At 39.0% G+C, this 23,291-nt stretch overlaps 1 protein-coding gene across 2 annotated transcripts in view; it reads right to left on the bottom strand.

Moving 5' to 3' along the window:
• The window catches only part of NBAS (NBAS subunit of NRZ tethering complex), a 365,227-nt gene that overhangs the window by 141,491 nt on the left and 200,445 nt on the right, over nucleotides 1–23,291 (bottom strand). For both annotated transcript variants that reach the window (XM_032652473.1, XM_032652472.1), the window contains 6 exons: nucleotides 21,256–21,369; nucleotides 18,982–19,139; nucleotides 17,902–17,991; nucleotides 7,082–7,249; nucleotides 4,137–4,250; nucleotides 3,695–3,818 (listed from right to left, as the gene is read on the bottom strand). In XM_032652473.1, coding sequence (XP_032508364.1) covers nucleotides 3,695–3,818; nucleotides 4,137–4,250; nucleotides 7,082–7,249; nucleotides 17,902–17,991; nucleotides 18,982–19,139; nucleotides 21,256–21,369 — 768 coding nt within the window. The remainder of the gene's footprint in view (nucleotides 1–3,694; nucleotides 3,819–4,136; nucleotides 4,251–7,081; nucleotides 7,250–17,901; nucleotides 17,992–18,981; nucleotides 19,140–21,255; nucleotides 21,370–23,291) is intronic.

Consider the following 23,291-nt stretch of genomic DNA (forward strand, 5'->3'; position numbering starts at 1 on the left):
ACATTAGAAAAAAATTTTTTTTAATATTTTAATGAACTTGGGTTCTTTCCCATGATGGGATATTAAAATCTGTCAAAAAGGACAATTTGAAGAAACACTGGGGCAGAAAGAAAACCCCTAAAATCCCACTAAAATCTCACAGACACTACAGTACTAAGAATAGAACACACATCTCTGGGAACTTGGATTCAGATTCACCAAAAGCATAGTCTCAATTCCCGTCCCAATAACTGTCATGCACGTACTGTACCTACTCTCATCATTGTGAAGAGACACTGATTTTGCACCTATCAGATAGAAAACCCTGGTAAAAGTCTTAGAAATAGATATAGCACTCAGGATACGACCCTTAAGCTGAAAAGACCAGACACAGACATAAAAGATACAGGTGGCTTTCTCCAGGCTGCCAGGAAGCAAGTGTGTCAGAGTTTGAAGAACAGACATATGACGGTTGGAAAGAATCTGTTATCTTTCGTGAAACATCCAAAGGGTCTTAACCATGGTTTCACAACTGAATTGCCTGAGGAACTGTAAAAGATATCTGATGTGTTTGGACCCCACTTCAGGGATTCTGAAATAAATGGCCTACATTGGATCCCAGGCTTCAGTATTCCTTAAAAATACCCTAAGTGATTTGAATGTGCAACCAGCACGGAGAGCTATGGCAGCAGGCCTTGAAAACAAGGTGAAATCATAATTGGATGGACTAAAGTACGAGATGACCAATGGCAAGGAAGTCAGCCAGGGCAGGACTAGCCGTTAGGAAAAGGTGCGCAGACGGGGCCCCATCATCACCACTAAAGAGCAACAATCCAGAGGTGGAACATACAGGCCGTTATGCTCACTGTACAGATAAGGAAACTGAATAATATTCTTCTGCTTGAAACCCCCACAGCATTCAGTAGCAGGTCCATTTAACATGTTTAACTCAGCACCCGCGTTCCTTCCAGCCAACTGCTGCCTCATTCTTCACTGGCTGCCCACACTGTCTCTCCTCTCCGGGTACTACAGTAACACACAAATCCCTGAAAAATCATGATGCCTATCTTCTTTGCTTCTGTGCATCTTCTTTCCCTCTACCGAAAATATCCCCCTTCTGCCTCTCCTAACACATCTCCCTCACAAATTCCCCCCTTTTTCATGTACTATACTCTTATTCATCCTTCAAAACTCAGGTCAAATACCACCCGCTCCAGGAAGCCTCTTCACATGCCCTCTTCACTCAGCGGTCATACGTCTGTCATCCCAATGCCTCTTGTGTTTGCCTGTCTTAGTGCTTACACATAAATTTGTCTCCTCACTTGACTGCAAGCCCACTGAAGATAAAAATAGTGTCTTCGGGCTTCCCTGGTGGCGCGGTGGTTGAGAGTCCGCCTGCCGATGCAGGGGACACGGGTTCGTGCCCCGGTCCGGGAAGATCCCACATGCCACGAAGATGCTGGGCCCGTGAGCCATGGCCGCTGAGCCTGAGCTCCGCAACGGGAGAGGCCACAACAGTGAGAGGCCCGCATACCGCCAAAAGAAACAAAAATGTGTCTCCTTCAACTTTGTATTCCAAGTACAAGGACAGTAACTGGCACACAGGTGGCTCAAGGACCATTGCTTCAATGAGTAATGTACACATGGTGAGAAAGGGAACCGGAGGGGATCCGATTCATCATTAAGTGTGTTACCCCCAATCCACACAGCTCCTCCAGATAATCTCTATCTGCTTCATGTTTCGAGATCATTTTGACACCTCATCATTCAGTTACCAACTACAGCAGAGATGATCAAGTACTGCAAGAACCCTATGAAAAGGGGAGACAGACTAACCCAGAAATCTGTGCTCCACCAGGGCCTTATGCTCAACTACTCTCCACCTCTCTCCAAAAACAGGTCGGGAAAATAGCAGAAGCCTTAGTAAACTGAGAAATCAGTGTGAGAGGGCCTACTTAAGGAGGCAGCCATCTTTCAAACCTTTAGCATGTGATTCCATTCTTTTGACTTTTTGTAAGGCATACCTTCTGTATGAGAGGTACGCAAATTCACACATATATGTCATAAGCTAAATCCTAAATTAAGATATTACATGAGTCAATGTTTCCAAATTCCAGTTATTATTTCAGTCCTTTATTATGCCAATTAACAGATGATAGATACTTCCATGTCTAACCCAGTAATTTCTTAGGGTCTTAGATTTTATCTGTGTAAGCTATCCCAATAATCAATCATAATTTAACCCATGAATAACTAGAGACAATTTTTTTTATAAAAAAGAAGTAATAAATAATAATTAAAAGGGGAAACAGCAATGCAACTATACTCTTCATATATGTTCAATATCATTTGTAAGATGTCATGAATTTAATAATAGCTTTTCGGAGAAAAAAAAGAAACATAAACGTACTCATCAGCTGTGACTTGTACCCTGATTTCAGAAACGATAAGAGATAGAAAAACTATAGATGATCACATGCATCTCAGAACTGAAGAAAAATGGTATGCCTTGTAAAAACCTCCAGTATCCAAGGGCTCTGCGCAGTGGACAGGGAAATGGTATTTGCTTCCTCTCTTCCCAACTGCATATAAATATTGATTGAAAGAATGATCTAAAAATAAGTTATAGGGGCTTCCCTGGTGGCGCAGTGGTTGAGATTCCGCCTGCCGATGCAGGGGACACAGGTTCGTGCCCCGGTCCGGGAAGATCCCACATGCCGCAGAGCGGCTAGGCCTGTGAGCCACGGCCGCTGAGTCTGCGCGTCTGGAGCCTGTGCTCCGCAACGGGAAAGGCCACAACAGTGAGAGGCCCGCGTACCACAAAAATAAATAAATAAATAAAATTAAAAAATAAGCTATAGCATCAGGTTTCTGGGAACATGGCAGTTCTATTCCCCACACACATTTCCCCAAGTTTTATTCCACACAGCAATGTGCTCCATTAAGAGACAGCATCGTCCAGGCTCACTGGCAGTTAGGTGTAGCCAGCAATAGGTATAAGTGGAAGTCCTGGACAGGACTGCCAAGAAAACTGTTTTTCCCACCCCGCTTTCCTCCTTACTGATGCCTGGAATATAGACAAGATAGCTCGAGCCCCAGTAGCCTTTAAATCCTGAGGTACCCACTAAGGATGGTAGAGCAGAGAGAGAGGGAAAATTGAAAAAAAACCAAAAAAAGTCAAGACAATTACCCTGGAACCTTGAAAAGAAGGAGGCTAAAGAGGAAAAAAGTACAAATGGCAAGTTGTCTTTGGTAAACTTGCATACATTTCATTCTTTTCAAAAGATTTCACATGGAAAGATATGTCACCATGCAGAAAAGTCTGAAGATGAAATATACATCTACATTCCATGAAACAAGCACTTAAACATTCTTAACTAATCCATAAAAGCAGGAAAAAAGGAAATATTTATTGAGCACTTTATATCATTCAGTATAAGAAGCACTTTACATAATTAGCAACCTTCAGGTAGGAATTATATCTTATTTACCTTTTAAATCCTCAATCGGTAAGTATCCAGAAAAGAGTAGATACTCCATAAATGATTTAAATCAATGAATAAATAGATGTATAAATGATGGTGTCAAGTTAAGCCATTCAAAATTACTGAAAATGTTATTGTTTTTCCCAACTCTCATTCATTTATACAGTCTCATCTATTATTCTCCTAATATAAGTTACACACTGTCGGGGAACTAGAACCTTCTTTCATACCTTCTGTTGTTGGAAATAATTCTTCTCCTTCAGTTTTAGTCTCTGCCAGTTTCCCAGTTCTCAGCAATACTTCTGCAAAGCTTTCTACCGGGACATGCTGATAGGTGTCATAGGTCACTTCAGACTAGACAAAAGAAGCAGTTACACCATTTGGTAGGGTGTCTTTTTCTCTATAAAGATATTCTTAGAAAACATAACGACAGGAATTTTATCTTCTGGTAACCTGAATTACTGAAGCACGTTATTTTATGTAAAATTATAAATAGATTTTAGTCCCATAACATGTTGTATATGAAACAAATCACATCAAACCAATGAACAACTTGAGTAAGAACAAAGCAAAAGAAGTACATTTTCAGGAAAATTGTAAGTTTTGTTCTTTGTAAAATGCCCACAACACCATGACAGTTAAAGCCGTGTTCTTAGGCACACTGTACCTTACCTCTACAACAAAGGGATTGGAGATGACAGATTCGTAAAAAGGATGACAGCCTTGTTTTTCTAGGCCTTCATTGGCTCTGGTTCCAATTCGATAAGCACCACCAAATTCTTGTCCCTAAACAGAACAAAGTGAAGAACACTGGATAAAAAGAAAAGAGACCCGGGAGGGGAGGTGGAGGAGGAAAGGAAGTAAGACAGAACAAACAGATTTCAGGAGAAACTCATCAATGTGCATGTGTGATCCAAAGAGAGAGTGTCAGAGTGACACCGATATCCAGCGGAGAATGTGAGAATCATCACCATATTCTAAGTGAAGCACTTCAACCTCACCCTGAAGGGCCTTTTGATCTTCCTGGTCACTTTGATATCACCGAATCAGAAACATCAAAGCAATCGGTGTTACACATATGGCCAACATTCTATACAACAGTCAGAATAACCTTTCCAAAACATCATTCTGTGCATACTGTTCCCTTGCTCCCAAATCCTTCAGTAGCTCTGAATAACGCAGTCAACAGTATTCAATCTCAACTGCAGAGAATAACATTCAAACTTATTAAATGTTAATTAGCTTTAAAGACTAACTCTCCACACCAACTAAACCATCTACTTCATGCATCCTACCGGCCACTATGCCCTTCTTCCATTAAGAGGGTAATGGTCCATGCTGACTGCCCACCTCTCCTTCCAGGCCCACCTCAGACCGCACCTGCTGAAACCGCAGCAGATGGAGACAAGGTACGACTGGGCCCCCTACATCACTCCCACCTCCTCCACAACTACAACCCACACAGATGCCTTCATGAGACTGGTCATCAGTATTCCTCATTAGCAGTATTATAGTATCCCTACCATGGTTAACCGTCTTTATGTTTTGCTCTCCTCAAATAGATTGTAAAGAGCCCCTTATTGGAAAAGCCAAGTAGAAGATATTCACCCATTCCTCCAAAGTTTATTGAGCACTTACTTTAGGCCAAGCATAGCCTCCGGAAACAACCAAGCTCCTGCTGCAAATGATGTGAGAAGTTACAACTGACACTTAGCACAGTGTCCAACACCTCATCTAAGACACAGACCCTCAAAACACCCCAACAGGTGAGACAGAAAAGTAACCCTAACCGTAATCCAGTGTGATACATGAAACGAAGAGAGATGCACAGACTTAACCCAAAGTCAAGCCCACTGCATGTCAGTAAGTGGTTTCTTCTGGGTGATCATCCTTAGTTCTCTTTCCTGCATATCCCACATTCAGACCATCATCAGGTCCACAAAATACATTCCCTAAACCAAACACTTCCCACTTCCTTCATGGCTACCCTAATCCAAACCACCAACATCTCTCACCTGGAGTCCTGGAAGAGAGATCATCTTTTTGCTTCACTCCTGACTCACTACTGACGGCTCTCTACACAGAAGTTAAATAGACTTATGAAAAGTAAAGTTGGATCACACAACTGCACTGTCTGAATTTTCCAACAGCTCTCCGTGCTGCTGAGAATAAAACGTGTAGTCCTTATCGCAGTCTATGGAAGGCTTTGCATGGTGGGCCTCTTCACCACCTCTCTGATCTCATCTCCTACCATTCTCCCCACTCGTCACTCTGCTCCCCCTTACTTTGGCCTCCTTTCTGTCCTGCACAGATGTCAAGCACATTCCTTCAAAACGTACTTGCCCTACTTGGCTCAATCAGCTTTCTGCTCAGTGATTCCTCTTCTGAGAAACTAACTTCCCTAATGAGAACTTCACTCCCCCAGGTATCACTCACTATTCCCTTACCTTGCTTAATGTTATCTTCATAGTACTCATCACCACCTGCCATTTCATTATTATACAAATATTGCTATCCGTTGGTTTCTTTGTCTCCTCCACTGGGATACAGGTTACACAAGGGAAGGGAATTAGACTGGAGGATTTCCCCACTCTTTTCCCAGTGATGAGCACATTATCTGACACATGGAAAATGCCTGTATTTGCAGAATTAATTAATAAATAAGATACTCAAATGTTCAGGGTGCACTTATAAAAAGGCACGTTTCTTTTTCCTCTTAGTTTTCCAGTGAGAGATTAAAGGATGGATGGCAGTGTGAGAATGCAGAGAAGACAGCAGGGACACAGTGGGTTAAGATGTCACAGAAAACAAACTCAATTGTTCTACTGCTTGTCTTGACCTCTACTTGCAGAATACGTGAAAGAATCGGTTAAACCATTCTCTTTACCTAAAGGCCCTACTAAAGACTGACTGTTTGTGCCCCCCGCCCCAAATTCATATGTTGAAATCCTAACCCCAGTGTAATAGTATTAAGAGGTGGGGCCTTCGGTAGGCGATTCGGTCACGATGGCAGAACCCTTGGGAATGAGATTAGTGCCCTTATAAAAGAGACTCCAGAGAAGTCCCTCACCCCTTTTGCCGTGTGAGGACACAGCAAATAGATGGCGGTCTATGAACCAGGAAGCAGGCCTGCATCAAACACTAAATCTGCCAGCGCCTTGATCTTGGACTCCCCAGTTTCCAGAACTGTGAGAAATAACTGTCTGCTGCTTAAACCACCCAGTCTATGATATTTTTGTTACAGCAGCTCGAGAGGACTAAGACAGCCCCCAGGCTGGCTCCTAGCACTTCTCTTCCACTACTGGCCTATAGAAAAATAGCAAAAGAGAGAGAGCCTTGATAAACATCATTCTCCTTTTCATCCCAGTAAACTTCAATTCTGACATATAAACCAATCCGTATTGCTGTCTTTTGCAAATATTGTATGGTAGTATATTACATTCCATAAAATCAATTACTCATTCCCTATCTGATGCGAGGCCTAGATTTTTTAAGGGATTATTTTAATCATCCAAAGAAGATAAAGCTGTAACAACAGTGAAACCAACTGAAGAGCATGCTAATGAACTGATATAAACCACACCAACTGAGTTAAAAAAGCATGATGCATTGCTTACTTGAAGGGGTCGAAGGTAAGTCAATGACTTCTTCCACCACTGCCCATCGCTGACGGCCTGCAGCACGGCCCTGGTGGTGGTCGTGGTGTTGGAAAGGACTTTCATGGTGGTAGCAGTGGTCCAGTGGAACAGGTCAGCTGAGTTGCTGCCTGGGACACTTACTTCATCCTATGTTACAAAAAAAGAAAATGGCAAGAGCAAAACCGTGGGAAGTCACAAGAACAGAGCAGAGAGTGATAATGTGACTACTTAAAATTATCAGACGAATAGATCTAAAAATCCATCTTTGCCAGTAACAAAAAAATGTGAAACGAAGCACTATTAGCATATTGTACCTCCTCGAATCATTTACAAAAGAAAATTCGGTAAAGGAAGATACATCTCAGTGCATTAGTCAAAGAAATATTTATAAGGCAAAGAATGGGTTCATCATTTTTTTACCAATATAATACCCTCCAATGAGATACTCATGCTTGTTTCTTTGACAAGACATTTTAAAGTATTTATTATTTAGATTAATTAAGAAATATTCATTTGAACAATGCTACTGTGACCCAGACGAACTGAGAAGATTCAGATGATCCACCTTTAGATGTTGAAAGGCATTTTGTTTATCATGTAAACAAGTGGATGATTATTAGTATTTAAAAGGTTTATAATGTGGAACCTTCTGCCAATCTTGAAGCAATGGGCTAAAATTTGAACTGTCCATTTACTAACCCAAGAGATTCCATGTGGAGAAAAATGCCAATACATTAACATTTGTTTAAACAGAAATGACAGCAACTACATCTGCTTTTGATCAAAGAAAGATAAATTTGTTCTACAAAAGCCAAGTTTTTGGTTTAGTATCTGTCTGTTTCTACTTATTTTTTCTGTCGTATCCCAGTTAAAGGAAAGAAAAATTAAGGTCTAGTCTTGCAATTTAAATAGCTTTCTTGTCAATAACAGAAGAATAGTTTAATTTGGCTATTTAGGTCTATATCACATCATTCATTAATATGTTATTTAAGTAATAAAAAATGATAAATCATGTAATCGCTCAATAATTACCAAGACATCATCACACAACAAACACTTAGGACAAATTCACCATTTTAGACCAACCTGACAGTTGCTATATCTGGTTGGTAGAATTATGGCCCCCCAAAAATGTCTATATCCTAATCCCTGGAACCTGCAAGTATATTACATTACATGGCAAAGGGCCTTTGCAGATATGATTAAGAACACAGACCTCGAGGTGAAGAGATAATCTTGAATTATCTGAGTGGAACGAACCTAATCACGTGAGCCTTTAAGGCAGAGAACCTTTCCCAGCTAGGGTCACAGAGATGCCATGGGGGGAAGAGGCAGGCGAGATGTGAAGCATGAGGGGATTCAACCCATCATTGCTGGCGTTGAAGATGGAGCGAGGGGGCCATAAGCTAAAGAATGCGAGAAGCATCTAGAAGCTGAGAAGAAACTTCAGGTAACAGACAGCAAGGCAATGAGGACCTCAGTCTTACAAACGCAAGGAATTAAATTCTGTCAACAACATGAATGAGCATGGAAACAAATTCTCCTCTAGAGCCTCCAGAAAACAACACAGCCCTGCCGGCACCTTGATTTTGGCTGAGACTCTAAGCAGAAACCCACCCAAGCCTGCCCGGTTTCTGCCCCATGGGAATTATAAGAAATCAATTTGCATTGTTTTAAAGCTGCTAAATTATAGTAATATATTATAGCAGTAAAAGAAAATGACTACATCATGTTAGGATCCTTAATAATTTCTAGAAAAGCATTTGAATTTTATTCTTACTGCTAATGTATTTAAGCTGTACTAACCAATACTTACAGTTTACCTACTTTGCTGTTGGTTAAGTTTTCTCAAAAGATTTTCTAATTTTTTAACATGAAAAAGAATTGTGTCCCAGCACTAGAAGAAATGATAATTATGTGATGCAACAGAGGTGTCAGCTAATGCTACAATGGCAACTATACTGCAATTTTAATATATCAAATCAATGTATTACACACCTTAAACTTACACAATAATGTATGTTGAGTGTATCTCAATTAAAAAATTTTTTTTAAACCTCTGTTTCCCATGACCACTTTTGGTGACACAGCAGGCTATAAAACAATTATTCCATTTCATAAAATAAACCTAAAATTTACTCTGTTCATATGGATTGGCTAACTCAAGATAGAAAGTTTTAAACATGGAAACTGAAAAGTCTGTTTCAGAAGATAAATGAAATTCCAATGCACAGAAATGTACATGACAAAAGGATTTTCTGTGAGAGATTCCTCCCTTATAAGAATTATAAAAGAGAAAGTAAAATAAAAGGCTCATTTAGACTGCAGAAGAAGCATTTAATTTGGGGGCAGTCTACCAAGATTATAGTGTAACCAGAGGCATTAATGAGGAAAACAGTTTTCTTTCAACTCCATGTAATAGGGAAAGCAAAAAGAGGTTAGGCAAAATTTACTCCTGAAATGATTACTACTGGCAGTTTTTATAGTCATAGTTGCACACTGCTAATTAACTTACAGTGTATAACAGCGGAAATAGATCAATCCCCCAAACCAAGTCAACAACCCCCAGCATAAAATTTAACATGAAATCTCATTAATGTCAAGTGTTACACAGCTCAAAGGTTAACCTCCTAAGCACTAATAATATTTTTCAAGTCCTACAATAGACAACATAACCAAACAGGTTCACAAGAACAAGGACAGTTCCATACATCAAGCGTGGCTTACAGAAACAATTCTTGTTGATCAATTACTACAGTAATCTGTTTCGGAGCTGCTCTCTCTGGTATCTGGTAATTTGAGGGTTAATTTCTGGGAAACCTGTTTGCCAACTGAGAACTGAGCTGGTGGTACCCGTAACCTAGGTAAGGATCACAAACAGAGTTCAAACTCAGCTCAGCCCCTACCCTCTCTACTCCAACACATCTGTAAATAATCCAAAGTACTTCCCTGCACCTAACACTTACTTATAGCAAATTTCATCCTGAATTCGAAATATTAAGAATGCGACCGTTATTACTGGTGATACTACTTCTGGAACTATTTACGAGAAGAAGCAGTAGAAAAACACCCCGCGTTGTAAATCACTCTAAAGTCTGACTCTGCTTCAGTTCATCTGCTAATTAACAGGCCAGGCTACAATTTAGACGTTCTCATCTTTGGGAGTCATAGCCCCCTATACATTTCTAATGAAAACTATAACTGCTTTCCCCAGAAAACTGAATGCACATGCATGTGTACATACATGAACACACAAAGTCACAAACAGACATATACTAACACAACAAATTTGACACACTGTTTCAGGGGCTTTAGGGACTGAATCCTTTTTGAATCTTCTCGCATTCTTGGATCCAGATTAAGAGAACTGTAGTTAGGAAAAACAGAGGTATATGGAGTATATTTTTATTTTCTTTTTCCATGCCCAATTTTTTAATCAGCACTTACACAAAGTTATGGAGGACAGACCACAAGAAACAGGAAACTGTCTCTCTGAGGAGCCCATTTCTCCCATTTTATCCCAGGGCAATACTTGCATGAATATGCAAAGATGTGTACATAAAATGCTCAGTGCAGTTCAGTCCAAAATAGAGGAAAACTGAGCACAATCCAAAAGTTGAAAAGCAAAGGAAAAGATAAATAAATCATGGTACATACATATGCAGTGACCACTGTTACACCATGACATAAATGGTCTATATGTAATGACAAGGGCAGATGTCCGTGACACATATCATTAAATGAAAAAAAGCAAGCTTCAAAATAATATATGCAGTACAAATCCATTTTAGTTTAAAGAATAAAATAATAGTCCTCCAGGAGACAGAGGAGAGCTATACAGAAAATCTGTCTATGCTCAGAAAAAGTCTGGAAAGATATATATAAACTTTAAAATGTTTACCTCTGAGCAGTGGGATACATAGAATGGGGAGAGAGAAAGAACTGAGAGAGAAGAAAGAGAGCTTACATATCAATGTATTATTGATTATTTTTATATTTCAAAAAAATCAGAAAGACCAAAGTTACCACAAATATACATGTACGTCTTATCAAAAATTAACAAACGTCAGTATTTTTTCATAAGTGTTTCACATATCTCTTTTTTTTGCTTTCAAGAAATAAAGTATGCCAGATTATATTGATTATCTGAACTCCTATATTATCTGAATTTCTAACAATCCCTATAAGCGGATTGTTAAAATTGAAGCCTGTACTATATTTGGAATTAAAGAAAACGTTACACATTCCAGTCAAGATGGAGTCATAAATTATGTTGCTATATGTTCATCATGCTCCAAAATACTGAGAATAATAGAAAGAAGAGGCAAAAGACACTCAACTTTATAGAGTTCAACACTTGGGGGCTCAAAATTCAGATGCTGGCAATGGCCGCCAGGCCCTCCTTCTCAGAGAAGAACTGGGAATTAAAAGGATTCCCTGTAAGACGGAGAACTTCATCCTGGCTCACTGCCTGGGGTTATGCATTTATATTTATTTCATGAAGCTGTGGGCCGATGGAGGCAGAGAACTTGAATCAGAGCCCAAAGGAACTGGGCAAAACCATCACTGGCTCCATGTCTGTATTTCTCACATCCTAACTAGTACAGGGGGAGGGAGTCCCAAGTGAAAAGCTACTCTAGGATGTGGTTCTGGACTGAAGCACCAAGGGATTAGATAGGAGGAAACCACAAAACTACAGAATCCTTAAGGAGGGTCTAGGGAAATAAAGATTAAACTGAATGAGGACTTCCCTGGCAGTCCAGTGGTTAAGACTCATTGATTCCACTGCAGGGGGACACGGGTTCAATCTCTGGTCAGGGAACTAAGATCTCACATGCTGTGCTGCATGGCCAAAAAAAAAAGAAAAAAAAATTAAACTGAATGGTAGGGCTCAAAACAAGCTTGCAAACCAAAATTTCAAAACATCCGGAAAAATGAAAATTACTAAGGCAATAATTTTAACAAAAATCCACTTCAGATGAAATCATTTTACACCTCATAATATTAATGTGTGCCTTTTGCAATATAAGATTGAAAATCCTTTAAGAAGGAACAAGATATCACATAAAAGAAAAAACAAATATGATGCGATCAAGTCCATTTCTGTTTATGATATGAGGTAAAGTTCTAACTCATCTTTCTGTACGCGGATATTCCTCAAGCCTATACTTCGATCTCATACAAAAAGTGGTTCATTATTACTTATTTATCAATAAATATAAAAGCTAAAACTATAAAACTCTTAGGGGGCTTCCCTGGTGGCACAGTGGTTGAGAGTCCGCCTGCCGATGCAGGGGACACGGGTTCGTGCCCCGGTCCGGGAAGATCCCACATGCCGCGAAGCGGCTGGGCCCGTGAGCCATGGCTGCTGAGCCTGCGTGTCCGGAGCCTGTGCTCCGCAACGGGGGAGGCCACAACAGTGAGAGGCCCGCGTACCGCAAAAAAAAAAAAACTCTTAGGAAAAAAGCACAGGAGTAAATCTTCACAACCTTAAGTTAGGCACAGATTTCTTAGATACAACACCAAAAGCACAAGCAATAAAAGAAAATGTTAATAAACTGGACTTCAGCAATATTAAAAGCTTTTGCACTTCAAAAGTCACCGTTAAGAAAGTCAGAAGTCACCGTTAAAGTAAAAAGTCAAATCACACACTGAGAGAAAAATATTTTCAAATCACACATCCAACAGCTTGTATCCAAGAGTTTAAAAACAACAGCAAAAACTCTTACGACTTAGTAAGGAGACGAAAAATAACACAGTTAAAAAATGGGGAATATATTTATAGCCATTTCACCAAAGAAGGTACAGAAATGGCCAATAAGCACATGAAAATATGCTCATTATCATTAGTTATTTGGAAACACATACCAAAATGATAATGAGATACCACACACACCTACAAGAGTTGCTAAAGCAAAAAGCCGGTCGAGAATATTAGCAAGGATACGAAGAAACTGGAACCTTAATACTTCCTGGTGCAGCCACTTTGGGAAACAATTTGGCAATTTCTTCCAATATTTAACACACATACACCATACAGTCCTTCAGTTCCGCTCCCAGATACCTACATGAGAAATCAAAACGTATTTCCATACAAAGACTTGTATACCAGTGCTCACAGCAGCATTATTCATGATAGCTAAAGAGTGCAAACAACTTAAACGTCCATCAACTGCTGAAGGGGCAAAGAAGGGGTTGTCCGTGGTACTGAAATACAACTGTCATTTGCTTGCTTTTATTTCAGTATTTCTAAATAATCCATTTATAAATTCAAAATAGCTGTATGCTTAGCCCATGCCTCAATTCTAAACATTAATTAGTCCAGTTGTATAAATCTGTAGCCACTTAAGATGTTCATAACAAGAATTCCCACAGTGAAAATGATTTTTTAATGGGAACCTTGTATATTAACCATTTCCAACTCTAATTAGATTTATCTGGGGAAAACACTATTGGCTACGTGATATAACTAACACTAACTAAACAAAATGTTAATACACTCTAAGTGGTGGAATACTGTTACACCTAAAAAAAACATAATAACCAACATTAATAAGAAACTAGAAATCTTTGATTTGGTAGTTATTCACAAATTATGCGTTTTGTTCTATTTAAAAACAAATATCTTGTTCACCGGGACAACAGCCAATACCTTAGAACTTGTATGCTCCACTTGTACTAATGCAAATGCAACAGAACAGCACTTAACATCTTTTCTTTGCTTGGATACTTAAGTAAAAATCATTATTTTCACAACTGAGTAATGAAAGTCTTGGGCATTAAGCAGATTACATATACAGTCAGCTCTCATTTATGAGTTATAATTTAACGTGGTTATTACATCACTGTTAATGTGTAACACACGGCATCTTACAGCTAAGCACTGCAGTTGAATCTAATAATAGTAGCTATAATATTCTGAAATGTGCTTCATGAATCAAAGCCATCACGTGTTCCCTGAGGGCTTGGATTAGCGCTTCATGAGACCTAGATCTATTACAGCTTGTTGGAAGAGGAAAAAGGAAGACCGGAAAGCTTTTAAGGAGCTAAAAAAAAAAAAAGACAGAAACAGACAATCCTTTTGGAAGAACCCCTTTTCCTCGCTAAACGGATCCTGTGGAGGACTGCTGGCGGTCTCCTACAGTTACTGGAGAAATCTTAATGGAGCAGTACGCGCCCACTTTTGGTGACACAGCAGGCTCTACTCCAAAGAGGCTACCAAGGGGCCCGGCTGACACTTCCTAATTCATCAGGGAAGCAGAAAATAGGAAACTCAAAAGCCACAAAAGGCTTTTCATGGATTCTATAAAGAAGGATGGGGATTCAGAATAAGCTTATGGAGCTGAACTCAGCAAAAAATGGTGCAATTCTCTACTAAACAGAGAAATGATACTCCCCCTTACAGTGGCCGAAATACAACAGGACCTCAATAGCAACCAGAGCACACACGTATGAGTTAAACTGGAAATTCCCTATGTTTTTAGGCTAAAATCTACTCTCTAATTCATTTTTACCATACACTAATCTTTTTGCAGTGGGAGTTTCCAAATTAGCTTTACTAAACATTTACGAGGCAGTCACTCTGTGACAAGCAGTCTATGGAGAGAGCACAAAGGTAAATGACATGCTTCCAGTTGCCGCACAGACCAAACCATACCACACACGTGCTGATACGATGATGCGAGATGCTTGGGGGATACGGGGGAGGGAACAATGGGGACTCAAGGAAAGTTTGATAAAGAAAACGACAGCTTAGATGGGATCAGGAGGGCAGGAAGATGACAAGAGCACAAGACAAGAAGGGCAGGACAGGCAAAGAGAACCCTAGATAACACCAAAGCTGCAAGAGAGCCTACTCAGAGGACGGGGCAACTTCAGTGTGACTGGAACACAGCACGTGTTTGGAAGGCATGAAAAGAGAGGAGGCTGTGGAGACAGTGGGTGATACGGCTGAACAAGTGGGGAAGGATCAGAGGTTCAAAAGGTACAAAAATGGGGATAAAGATCTTATGAAAAGCAGGTCTTCCATTGGACCTTGAAAAATAGTAAAATTTGCCAACTCCCCAATATAAGAACTGTTTTGAATCCCATGGAGAAAACACCATAGAATTTAACGTGCTTTCATATCCAGTAAGAGAAAACCGAACAGAAACTAATCAATACAACAAGTCAAAACACGCCAAAGGACAAAATACACCTACACCACTCCAGGCCCCTGGAAAATGCTATGACTTCCGTTCAAAGACAGTTGTAACAACAGTAACCAAAAAAAGTCCACTATCTGCAGTGTTGACTGCAGAACACAATCCTCCTCTGAATATCTCACCTTCTAGAACTGTGATGTCCAATCTGGTACCCAGTAGCCTTGTGTGGCTAGTAAAATTAACATAAGTAAAATCAAACAAAATTTAAAATTTGATTCCTTAGTTGCACGACCTTTATTCCATGTACTCAATAGCTACATGTGACTAGTGGCTACCACACTGGACGGTGGAGATACAGATTATTTCCCTCACTGTAGAAAATTCTATTGGTCAGTGCTCTCCTGGAGTCACCACTACAGGAGGAATAGGAGAAAAACCCTTAAGGGCCAAAAATCACATTACAAACTTCTTTGAGATCCTGAGATCACTTAGCACTGAACAGGGGATACACATGTGTATTCAATAAATATGTGTCAAACTGAATTTTAGTATAAAAGAAAGAATTATGGAAATGAGGTAATTGTACATATTCCACTGTAGGCAAAGCTAACTATTCCTTAACTCTTAATAAATTCCACAATTGAAGCTCTGTACCAGAGTTCTAAAAGTAACTACATAGTATACAGCTACAGATGAATTCAGCAAGATGAATACAGCCAGTTTATAAAGAAGATGTGGTGTGTACACACATACACACACACAATGGATACTACTCAGTCATAAAAAGGAATGGAATTCTGCCATTTGCAACAACATGGATGGACTTGGAGGGCATTATGCTAAATGAAATAAGTCAGAGAAGGACAAATACTGCATGATATCACTTCTATGTGGAATCTAAAAAATACAACAAACTAATAAATATAACAAAAAGGAAACAGACTCACAGGTATAGAGAAAAAACTAGTGGTTATGAGTGAGGAGAGAGCAGGGGGAGGGGAATATAGAGCTAATGGATTAAGAGGTACTATTAGGTATAAAATAAATAAGCTGCAAAGATATATTGTATAGCACTGGGAGTATAGCCAATATTTAATAATAACTACAAATAGAGTATAACCTTTAAAAATTGTGAATCACTATTTTTTGCCTTATATTACATAATACTGTACATCAACTATATCTCAAAAAAATTTAAAAATTAAAAATAAAATCAATGTATGGAAATATAAGGCAAACAAACAAACAAAAAACACAAAGACAAAAAAAAGGAGATTAGGTGTAGCTCACTTATCACAACAGATGTCTTCCAAAATAGTTACTAGAAAAATGAATGACATTTTACACTTTGAAAGTGAAGCTTACCATTTAAAGGAATCCTGTGGAAACCAATCTATAAAGAGGATTATCATCTCTAAATTTATCTAGTTAGAATATTAGAAATAGCTACTGTCTTTGACCTAAAAAAGTGCCAATCCTATGTTGCTACAAATAGTCATAAAAAGTTAAATTCCACGGAGCAAAGGCTGACCCACCCGAGGGAGGTCTCAGTGAGTACATGCTTCCTCCTTCCTCTCCCAGGGTGAACTCTCCTGAGACTCATACATACTTAATGGGTCCAGACAAATTTTATTCATAAGAATTTCAATGAGGAAAGGGAAAAGGGATTAAAATTCAATAAAAAATGGACAAGAGAACTGAATAGGAACCTCACTAAAGAGGACCTCTCCTGAGATAAGCCCATCTCATTAGTAATCAGGAAAATGCAAATCAAATCACAAAAAGCTATCACTGAACACTTAAGAGAGTAGATATCACTGAACACTTAAGAGAATTGGTAAAATTGAGAAAACCACCCGTGCCAAGGTGCTGGACTGGAGCAAACGGCGAATCCCAGACACCGCTGTTGAGAGTGCAACGATAAAACCCCTTTAGAAACTTATTTGGGATTGTTGACTGAGGTTGAACGTACACATTTTTCTAATAACGCAGACTTCCAGGGCTAGGTAGATCCATGCCAGAGAGAAAGGTCTGCACATGTGCACTAGAAACACGTACAGAATGATGACGCAGCATTATTTTTAGTAACCAAAACGGAAAACAAACCAATGTCAGTCAACATTAGAAAGGATAAACTGGAATATATGCATATAGCAATAAATTTCTATACAGCAGTAACAATGAGTCAACTACAACATGTATAATAGCATGGACGGATCTCACAGACATAATGTTGAGTGTAACTATTTCCATAAAGTACAAAAACAGGTAAAATTAAACTATCGTACTGGGAGGGGTGTGACAGGTTTTAAAGTTTTAAAACAAGAACAAAACACACTTGGATCTAGTTATTGGGATGAGTCAGGATCTCTGGAAGGAGAGAGATTAGAAGGGCGTGAGGGGACCTGTGGAAGGCCTGTCATGAGCTATTTCTTCATCTGTGTGATGGTTTCATGGATGTTTTCTTTATGATACTTTATGATACTTGGACATCTTTGTTTTGTGTATTTTTCTATATGTTATATTTCACACAAAAAAAGGTTTAAAAGAACAGTCTTCACACACACACACACACACACACACACACACAGTAGGGTGACTGTTTCATTCCTCTCACAACCACCTTTCACACTGCCCCCTCTCACCCTGACTCACCTCTTGTAGCACTTTACTCATCAGTGGTGACACACTGATAGTCTCTCCTCCTTCTGGATGGATTTGGAAATTCACTCTTTGATAAAGAATCTGAAAAAAGAACAACTGTTTTTAAATTTGCCTCATTTTACAATGTAGGCTTGAAATTTAAAAAGTACTCTATTGAGGGGGAAAAAAAAAACAACCCACTATTTCCTAATGACTACTTTGCGGTAACAGGCTTACTATGGGACTTCATGAACACCTTCACAAGGATGCAACCACAGTTTCAGGATCAGAATCAAGTGTGAAAAACCTGATATACAATGTAATAAATGACCATGAGACGAAAATGTGATTTCCAGAATCTCTTCACATATATATATATATATTATATATATTTTTTGCGGTACACGGGCCTCTCACTGTTGTGGCCTCTCCCGTTGCGGAGCACAGGCTCTGGACACAAAGGCTCAGCGGCCATGGCTCACGGGCCCAACCACTCTGCGGCATGTGGGATCTTCCTGGACCGGGGCACAAACCCGCGTCCCCTGCATCGACAGGCGGACTCTCAACCACTGTGCCACCAGGGAAGCCCTCTTCACATATTTAACAGTACTGTATTTCCTCACCAGAGTACGTACCATCCTCCCTGACACAGGTTTAGCCTGTGAATTTTAGGAAATTCAGCTTCTCTCTAACCAAAGCCCATATCCTGCCATTTCCAAAGGACTTCTAAGGGGATGGTGCCATCACTGGTTTTAATTCATATGGTTTCAAGTATATTGTACAAAACCACTTCTTACATATTTTATTCTTGACAGCACTAACTTTCCCCATTATATTCAATAATTTATTTCCTAATATACTTTCTTTTTTTCTCATACCTGTACCCTTTCTTCTTTACTGTAATAAAGCCAACAACACTAATTTATATCCTAATATCTTCGAATCCCTTTTCATATAAGTGACAGACTATTTTTTTCCATAAATTAAAATTTTCATATTGCTGAAAAAGAAAGAGCACAAATCCCAAATCCACAGACTCAACAAAATATACTTCATACAGTCAGGAGCACTTACTTTGTTGGGAACACTTACTTCTGTCTTCAGAGAGCTGCTGGCAGCCAAAAGAACTTCAATGCTGCTAGCAGGGCAATGTGTCAAAGCAAAAGCCACGAGCTCTTGACGAGTGGCCAAGTCCTGGTAACCTCCTGATTGTCCTAACTGGCTACAGACATCCCAACTTTTAGAATAACCTGGAAAAAGGGCAAGAAAAAACAAACTGATTTTCACTACAAGAAAAAGTCTTTAATCTAACATGAGAAACGGCTTTCTGCTTAGGTCTTATGTTACCAAAGCAAAGTCAGTCATTAGTGATGCATATTATTATATAAGCAGAAGCACATAAGGATCTGAAACTAGAAAAGAAAGATTAGGTGAGTTCATTGTCTAGAAAGTTCAGTGCTGCTCCAGAGAAATTCTTCTGATAAACTATGTTAAATTTTACATTACCTGACAAGGCTACAAATAATCTACTGAGCTTTGATGTTGAGTAAAAGACTGGGTATCTGAATTCAGAAAGACTTGAGGGTATGGCCCAAGCACCTGTGTGAGCTTGAGAAAGTTCCAAGTGTCACACATCCTTCACCACTAAAAAACAATAATAATTCCTCCTTCATTGGGTTGTTAGAAGAACTGAACAATCTTTATTTAAAAACAACCTGTATTTAAAAGCTGTATTTATACACTGCAAAGCCTAGATAAAGAGAAATTATTATAGAGAGCTACACAGAATCATTCACTTTATAAAAACAGAGATCCAAGGACAGTGCCAAAAGTACAGTCAGCCCCTGAAACCAGCAGAGTTTTATCCTATGCAAGCTTACACTGTGAATTCTTAAAATGCACTTTTATTCTTATTTGAAGGCATTCCAGTTAGAAAGCAGGCCTTTTTTCTAAACATACAGAGTCAAAATTAGTCAAAATTACAGGTACCATCCTTATAGGAATAAAATTATTACAAAGCTCTCCAAGTAAGTGGTAATAAATTAAGACAACAATGATTATCCAGAATACCATAATTATTCTGAACCTAATGTTGCAAAATCACTAGGTTAATATTATAGAACACAGTTCTTTCAGGAAACCAGTTTTCTAATGCTGAGGTTATAAAGCGTTGAGCTTTTTCCCAGAGTTTTCAACATTTTCATAGATGTGTCGCCAGACTCTCTCCTTGACAAAACTTTATTCAGGCTTCTCTGAGCCCTCTTCTCAAGGAGGCCTATACCTTGGCCCAGTCCTTGCTGAACACGTATAACCCAGTTTTATCAAGAATCCTGCCAGGTTAGTTCAGAGAGAATCTCTCACCCTTGGTATCTGATCACCCCGGCCTGCCATCAGCAAGAATCCTGTTAAGTCGGTTTAGTACCAATCCCCCTACTCTTGATGTCTCTTCGCTGTCATTTTTCACCCATTGTTGACCCCTCAACCTGCTCCTCAGTGGTAAATTCCCAGCTGCCTTTTCTGTATTTAGAGTTGAGCCTGTTCTCTCTCCCCCACTGCAAAATTCATGAATAAAGTCTTCCTTACCATTTGTAACAAGTGTCAGAATATTTTTTTCCTTTAACAGTATACATACAGAAAGTATACCTATCATCAGTGCACAGCTCCAGGAGTTACCATGAAGTGAAGCAGTGCATTTATAACCACTCACTAGGAATGCACAGACAATGGGTAAACGGATGTGCTTGAGTTTTCACACAGTCAGACACAGCTACAAAAAGCAGATCATTTAGCACAGAGCCTGTAATAAGACAACATCACTTCCTACCCCTCTGGGGAATGTATTCTTTAATAGAGAAATTATTCCACAATATAACCTGCTTATCCTCCAGAGACTTGAGTTATAATTTCAATATGGAAAGTTTTAGGGTTTCGAACTACTTCCCAATTACTCAACATTAATTTGAAAAGCATTATGCTATCTCTTAAAAAAATTAAAGAATAGAAATACTGACAATTTAGTCACAAATTATAGATACTTGAAATTTTTAAAATTTTCTTTTATATGACAAATACATAAAAAGGCATTAAAATATTTTTAAATTGTTATTAAAATTATGAGCCTGTTTTTAATCTGGAATGGAAAGCAACCATATCTCAGATAAAATATAACCCTTGAGCCCATTAAAGTATGTATATTAATATGCAAGCACATGGAATACATACTTATCAGCACTCACAAAACATTTCTCAAGGCTTACGAACACAGTGTGGTTGGCTTACCGATTAGGCAACTAATTTCAAAACAGAACTCTTCCATTATTCACCACGTAAAGAGGACATGAGCAAAGTGTTTAGTATCTATTTCACCTGTGGCCATCAGCTCCTGACAATGCACATTGGCAGCTTTGTAGTCATGGAAACGAAGTGCTTGCTCTACTAGAAGGATTAGAACCTGTCCACGCCTTTCTTCTGGGTCTTCACCTGTAAACACATGCAAATGACTTACTGATTCGGGCAGTATCAATTGACAGAGGAGCTCCTTAACACTATCTTCCTAATTAATTCCAAAATAAAAAAACAGAGATTAGACTGATTTTTATAAGATTATAGGAGAAAAGATCAAGGCCACTTAGACCTTCCAATCTATTTATTAATCATGGAATTCTCTCTCAGTCTCCTAAGTGATCAATGATTAATATCAGCCTCAGAACGAAAGTAAATTGGTACAACCACTATGGAGAACAGTATGGAGGTTCCTTAAAAAACTAAAAATAGAACTACCATGTGACCCAGCAATCCCACTACTGGGCATATACCCTGAGAAAACCAAAATTCAAAAAGAGTCATGTACCAAGAGAAACCATAATCTGAAAGGATACATGCACCCCGTTGTTCACTGCAGCACTATTTACAACAGCCAGGACATGGAAGCAACCTAAATGTCCATCAACAGAGGAATGGATAAAGAAGATGTGGTACACGTATACAATGGAATATTACTCAGCCATAATAAAGAATGAAATAACACCATTTGCAGCAACATGGATGGACCTAGAGATTATCACACTTAGTGAAGTCAGACACAGAAAAACAAATATCATATGATATCACTCATATGTGGAATCTAATTTTTTAAAAGAGGAAACAAAAGAACTTATTTACAAAACAGAAACAGACTTACAGATATCGAAAACAAACTTATGGCTACCAAAGGGGAAACATGGTACGGGAGGGATAAATCAGAAGCCTGGGATAAACACAAACACACTACTATATATAAGATAGATAACCAACAAGGACCTACTGTATAGCACAAGGAACTCTACTCAATATTCTGTGACAGCCTATATGAGAAAAGAATCTGAAAAAGAATGAACATATGTATATGTGTAACTCAATCACCTTGCTGCACATGTGAAACTACCACAACATTGTAAATCAACTATACCCTAATAATACATATATATGTATGTATGTATGTATTCACCCCCAGACCAGCCATTCCAATCTAAGTGGGTAGAGGAAAAGTTTTCCTCCCAATAGGGAATTTAAATATTTTTCCTATTTATTTAAAAATTTTACCCTTTGAATGTTCTAATTATAATTCATAAATGACAAATAAAAGGGGAAAAAAAGCACAAAGTAAAATGGACTTAAATTTTACAGTTTCATTGTGATAAAGTTAATTTGTATATCAGGCAATCTGAGCAGGTGGTTAAAAGGAAAAACATAAGCAAAAATAGGCTTGAAAAGAATGATGTCTAGAAAAATCCTACGAACAAAACAAAATTCTCAGGGAGAACAGCCAGGAGTATAGCCAGACTAGAAATCTATTAAAGAAAATGATCCAGATGTTTAGTCTGAAGAAAATACTAACAGTGGTCTGACAAAGCCTTGAGTATATGAAATATAATTGAAATTTTGTCCACAAATTCTTTGATACTCTTCTAAAGATGGAGCTTAATGCTTCTCCCCTTGAGTGGGGGCTGACTAGTGATTTACTTCTAACAAACAGAACATGCTGTAAACAACAGTGTGACTTCCAAGATTGGTCATAAAAAGCATTACGGAATCCGCCCTGCTCTCTCGTAGATCAACTGCTCTAGGAGAAACCCAGGAACTGCCATGTTAAAAGGACACTCAGGAAGCCCTGTGGAGAGCTCCACGGGGCCAGGAGCTGAGGCCTTGCACCACCAGCCAGGGAGCAATGGAGGCCTTTTCCAACAGCCATGGAAGCCAGCTCAGGAGCAGATGGCCCAGGCCCTGTCAACTTAACTATTTCCCTCGAACTCGGGAGGGCCTGTGTGACTGCTTCTGTGAATGAGACACCATGGAAATGAAGCTACCCAAATCCCAAAGCTAAATTATAGAAAAACAACATGACGTTTTGCTGGTTTCTGTTG

The sequence above is a fragment of the Phocoena sinus genome, chromosome 13, assembly GCF_008692025.1.
Source record: "Phocoena sinus isolate mPhoSin1 chromosome 13, mPhoSin1.pri, whole genome shotgun sequence".
In the NCBI taxonomy this organism is placed as follows: Eukaryota; Metazoa; Chordata; class Mammalia; order Artiodactyla; family Phocoenidae; genus Phocoena; species Phocoena sinus.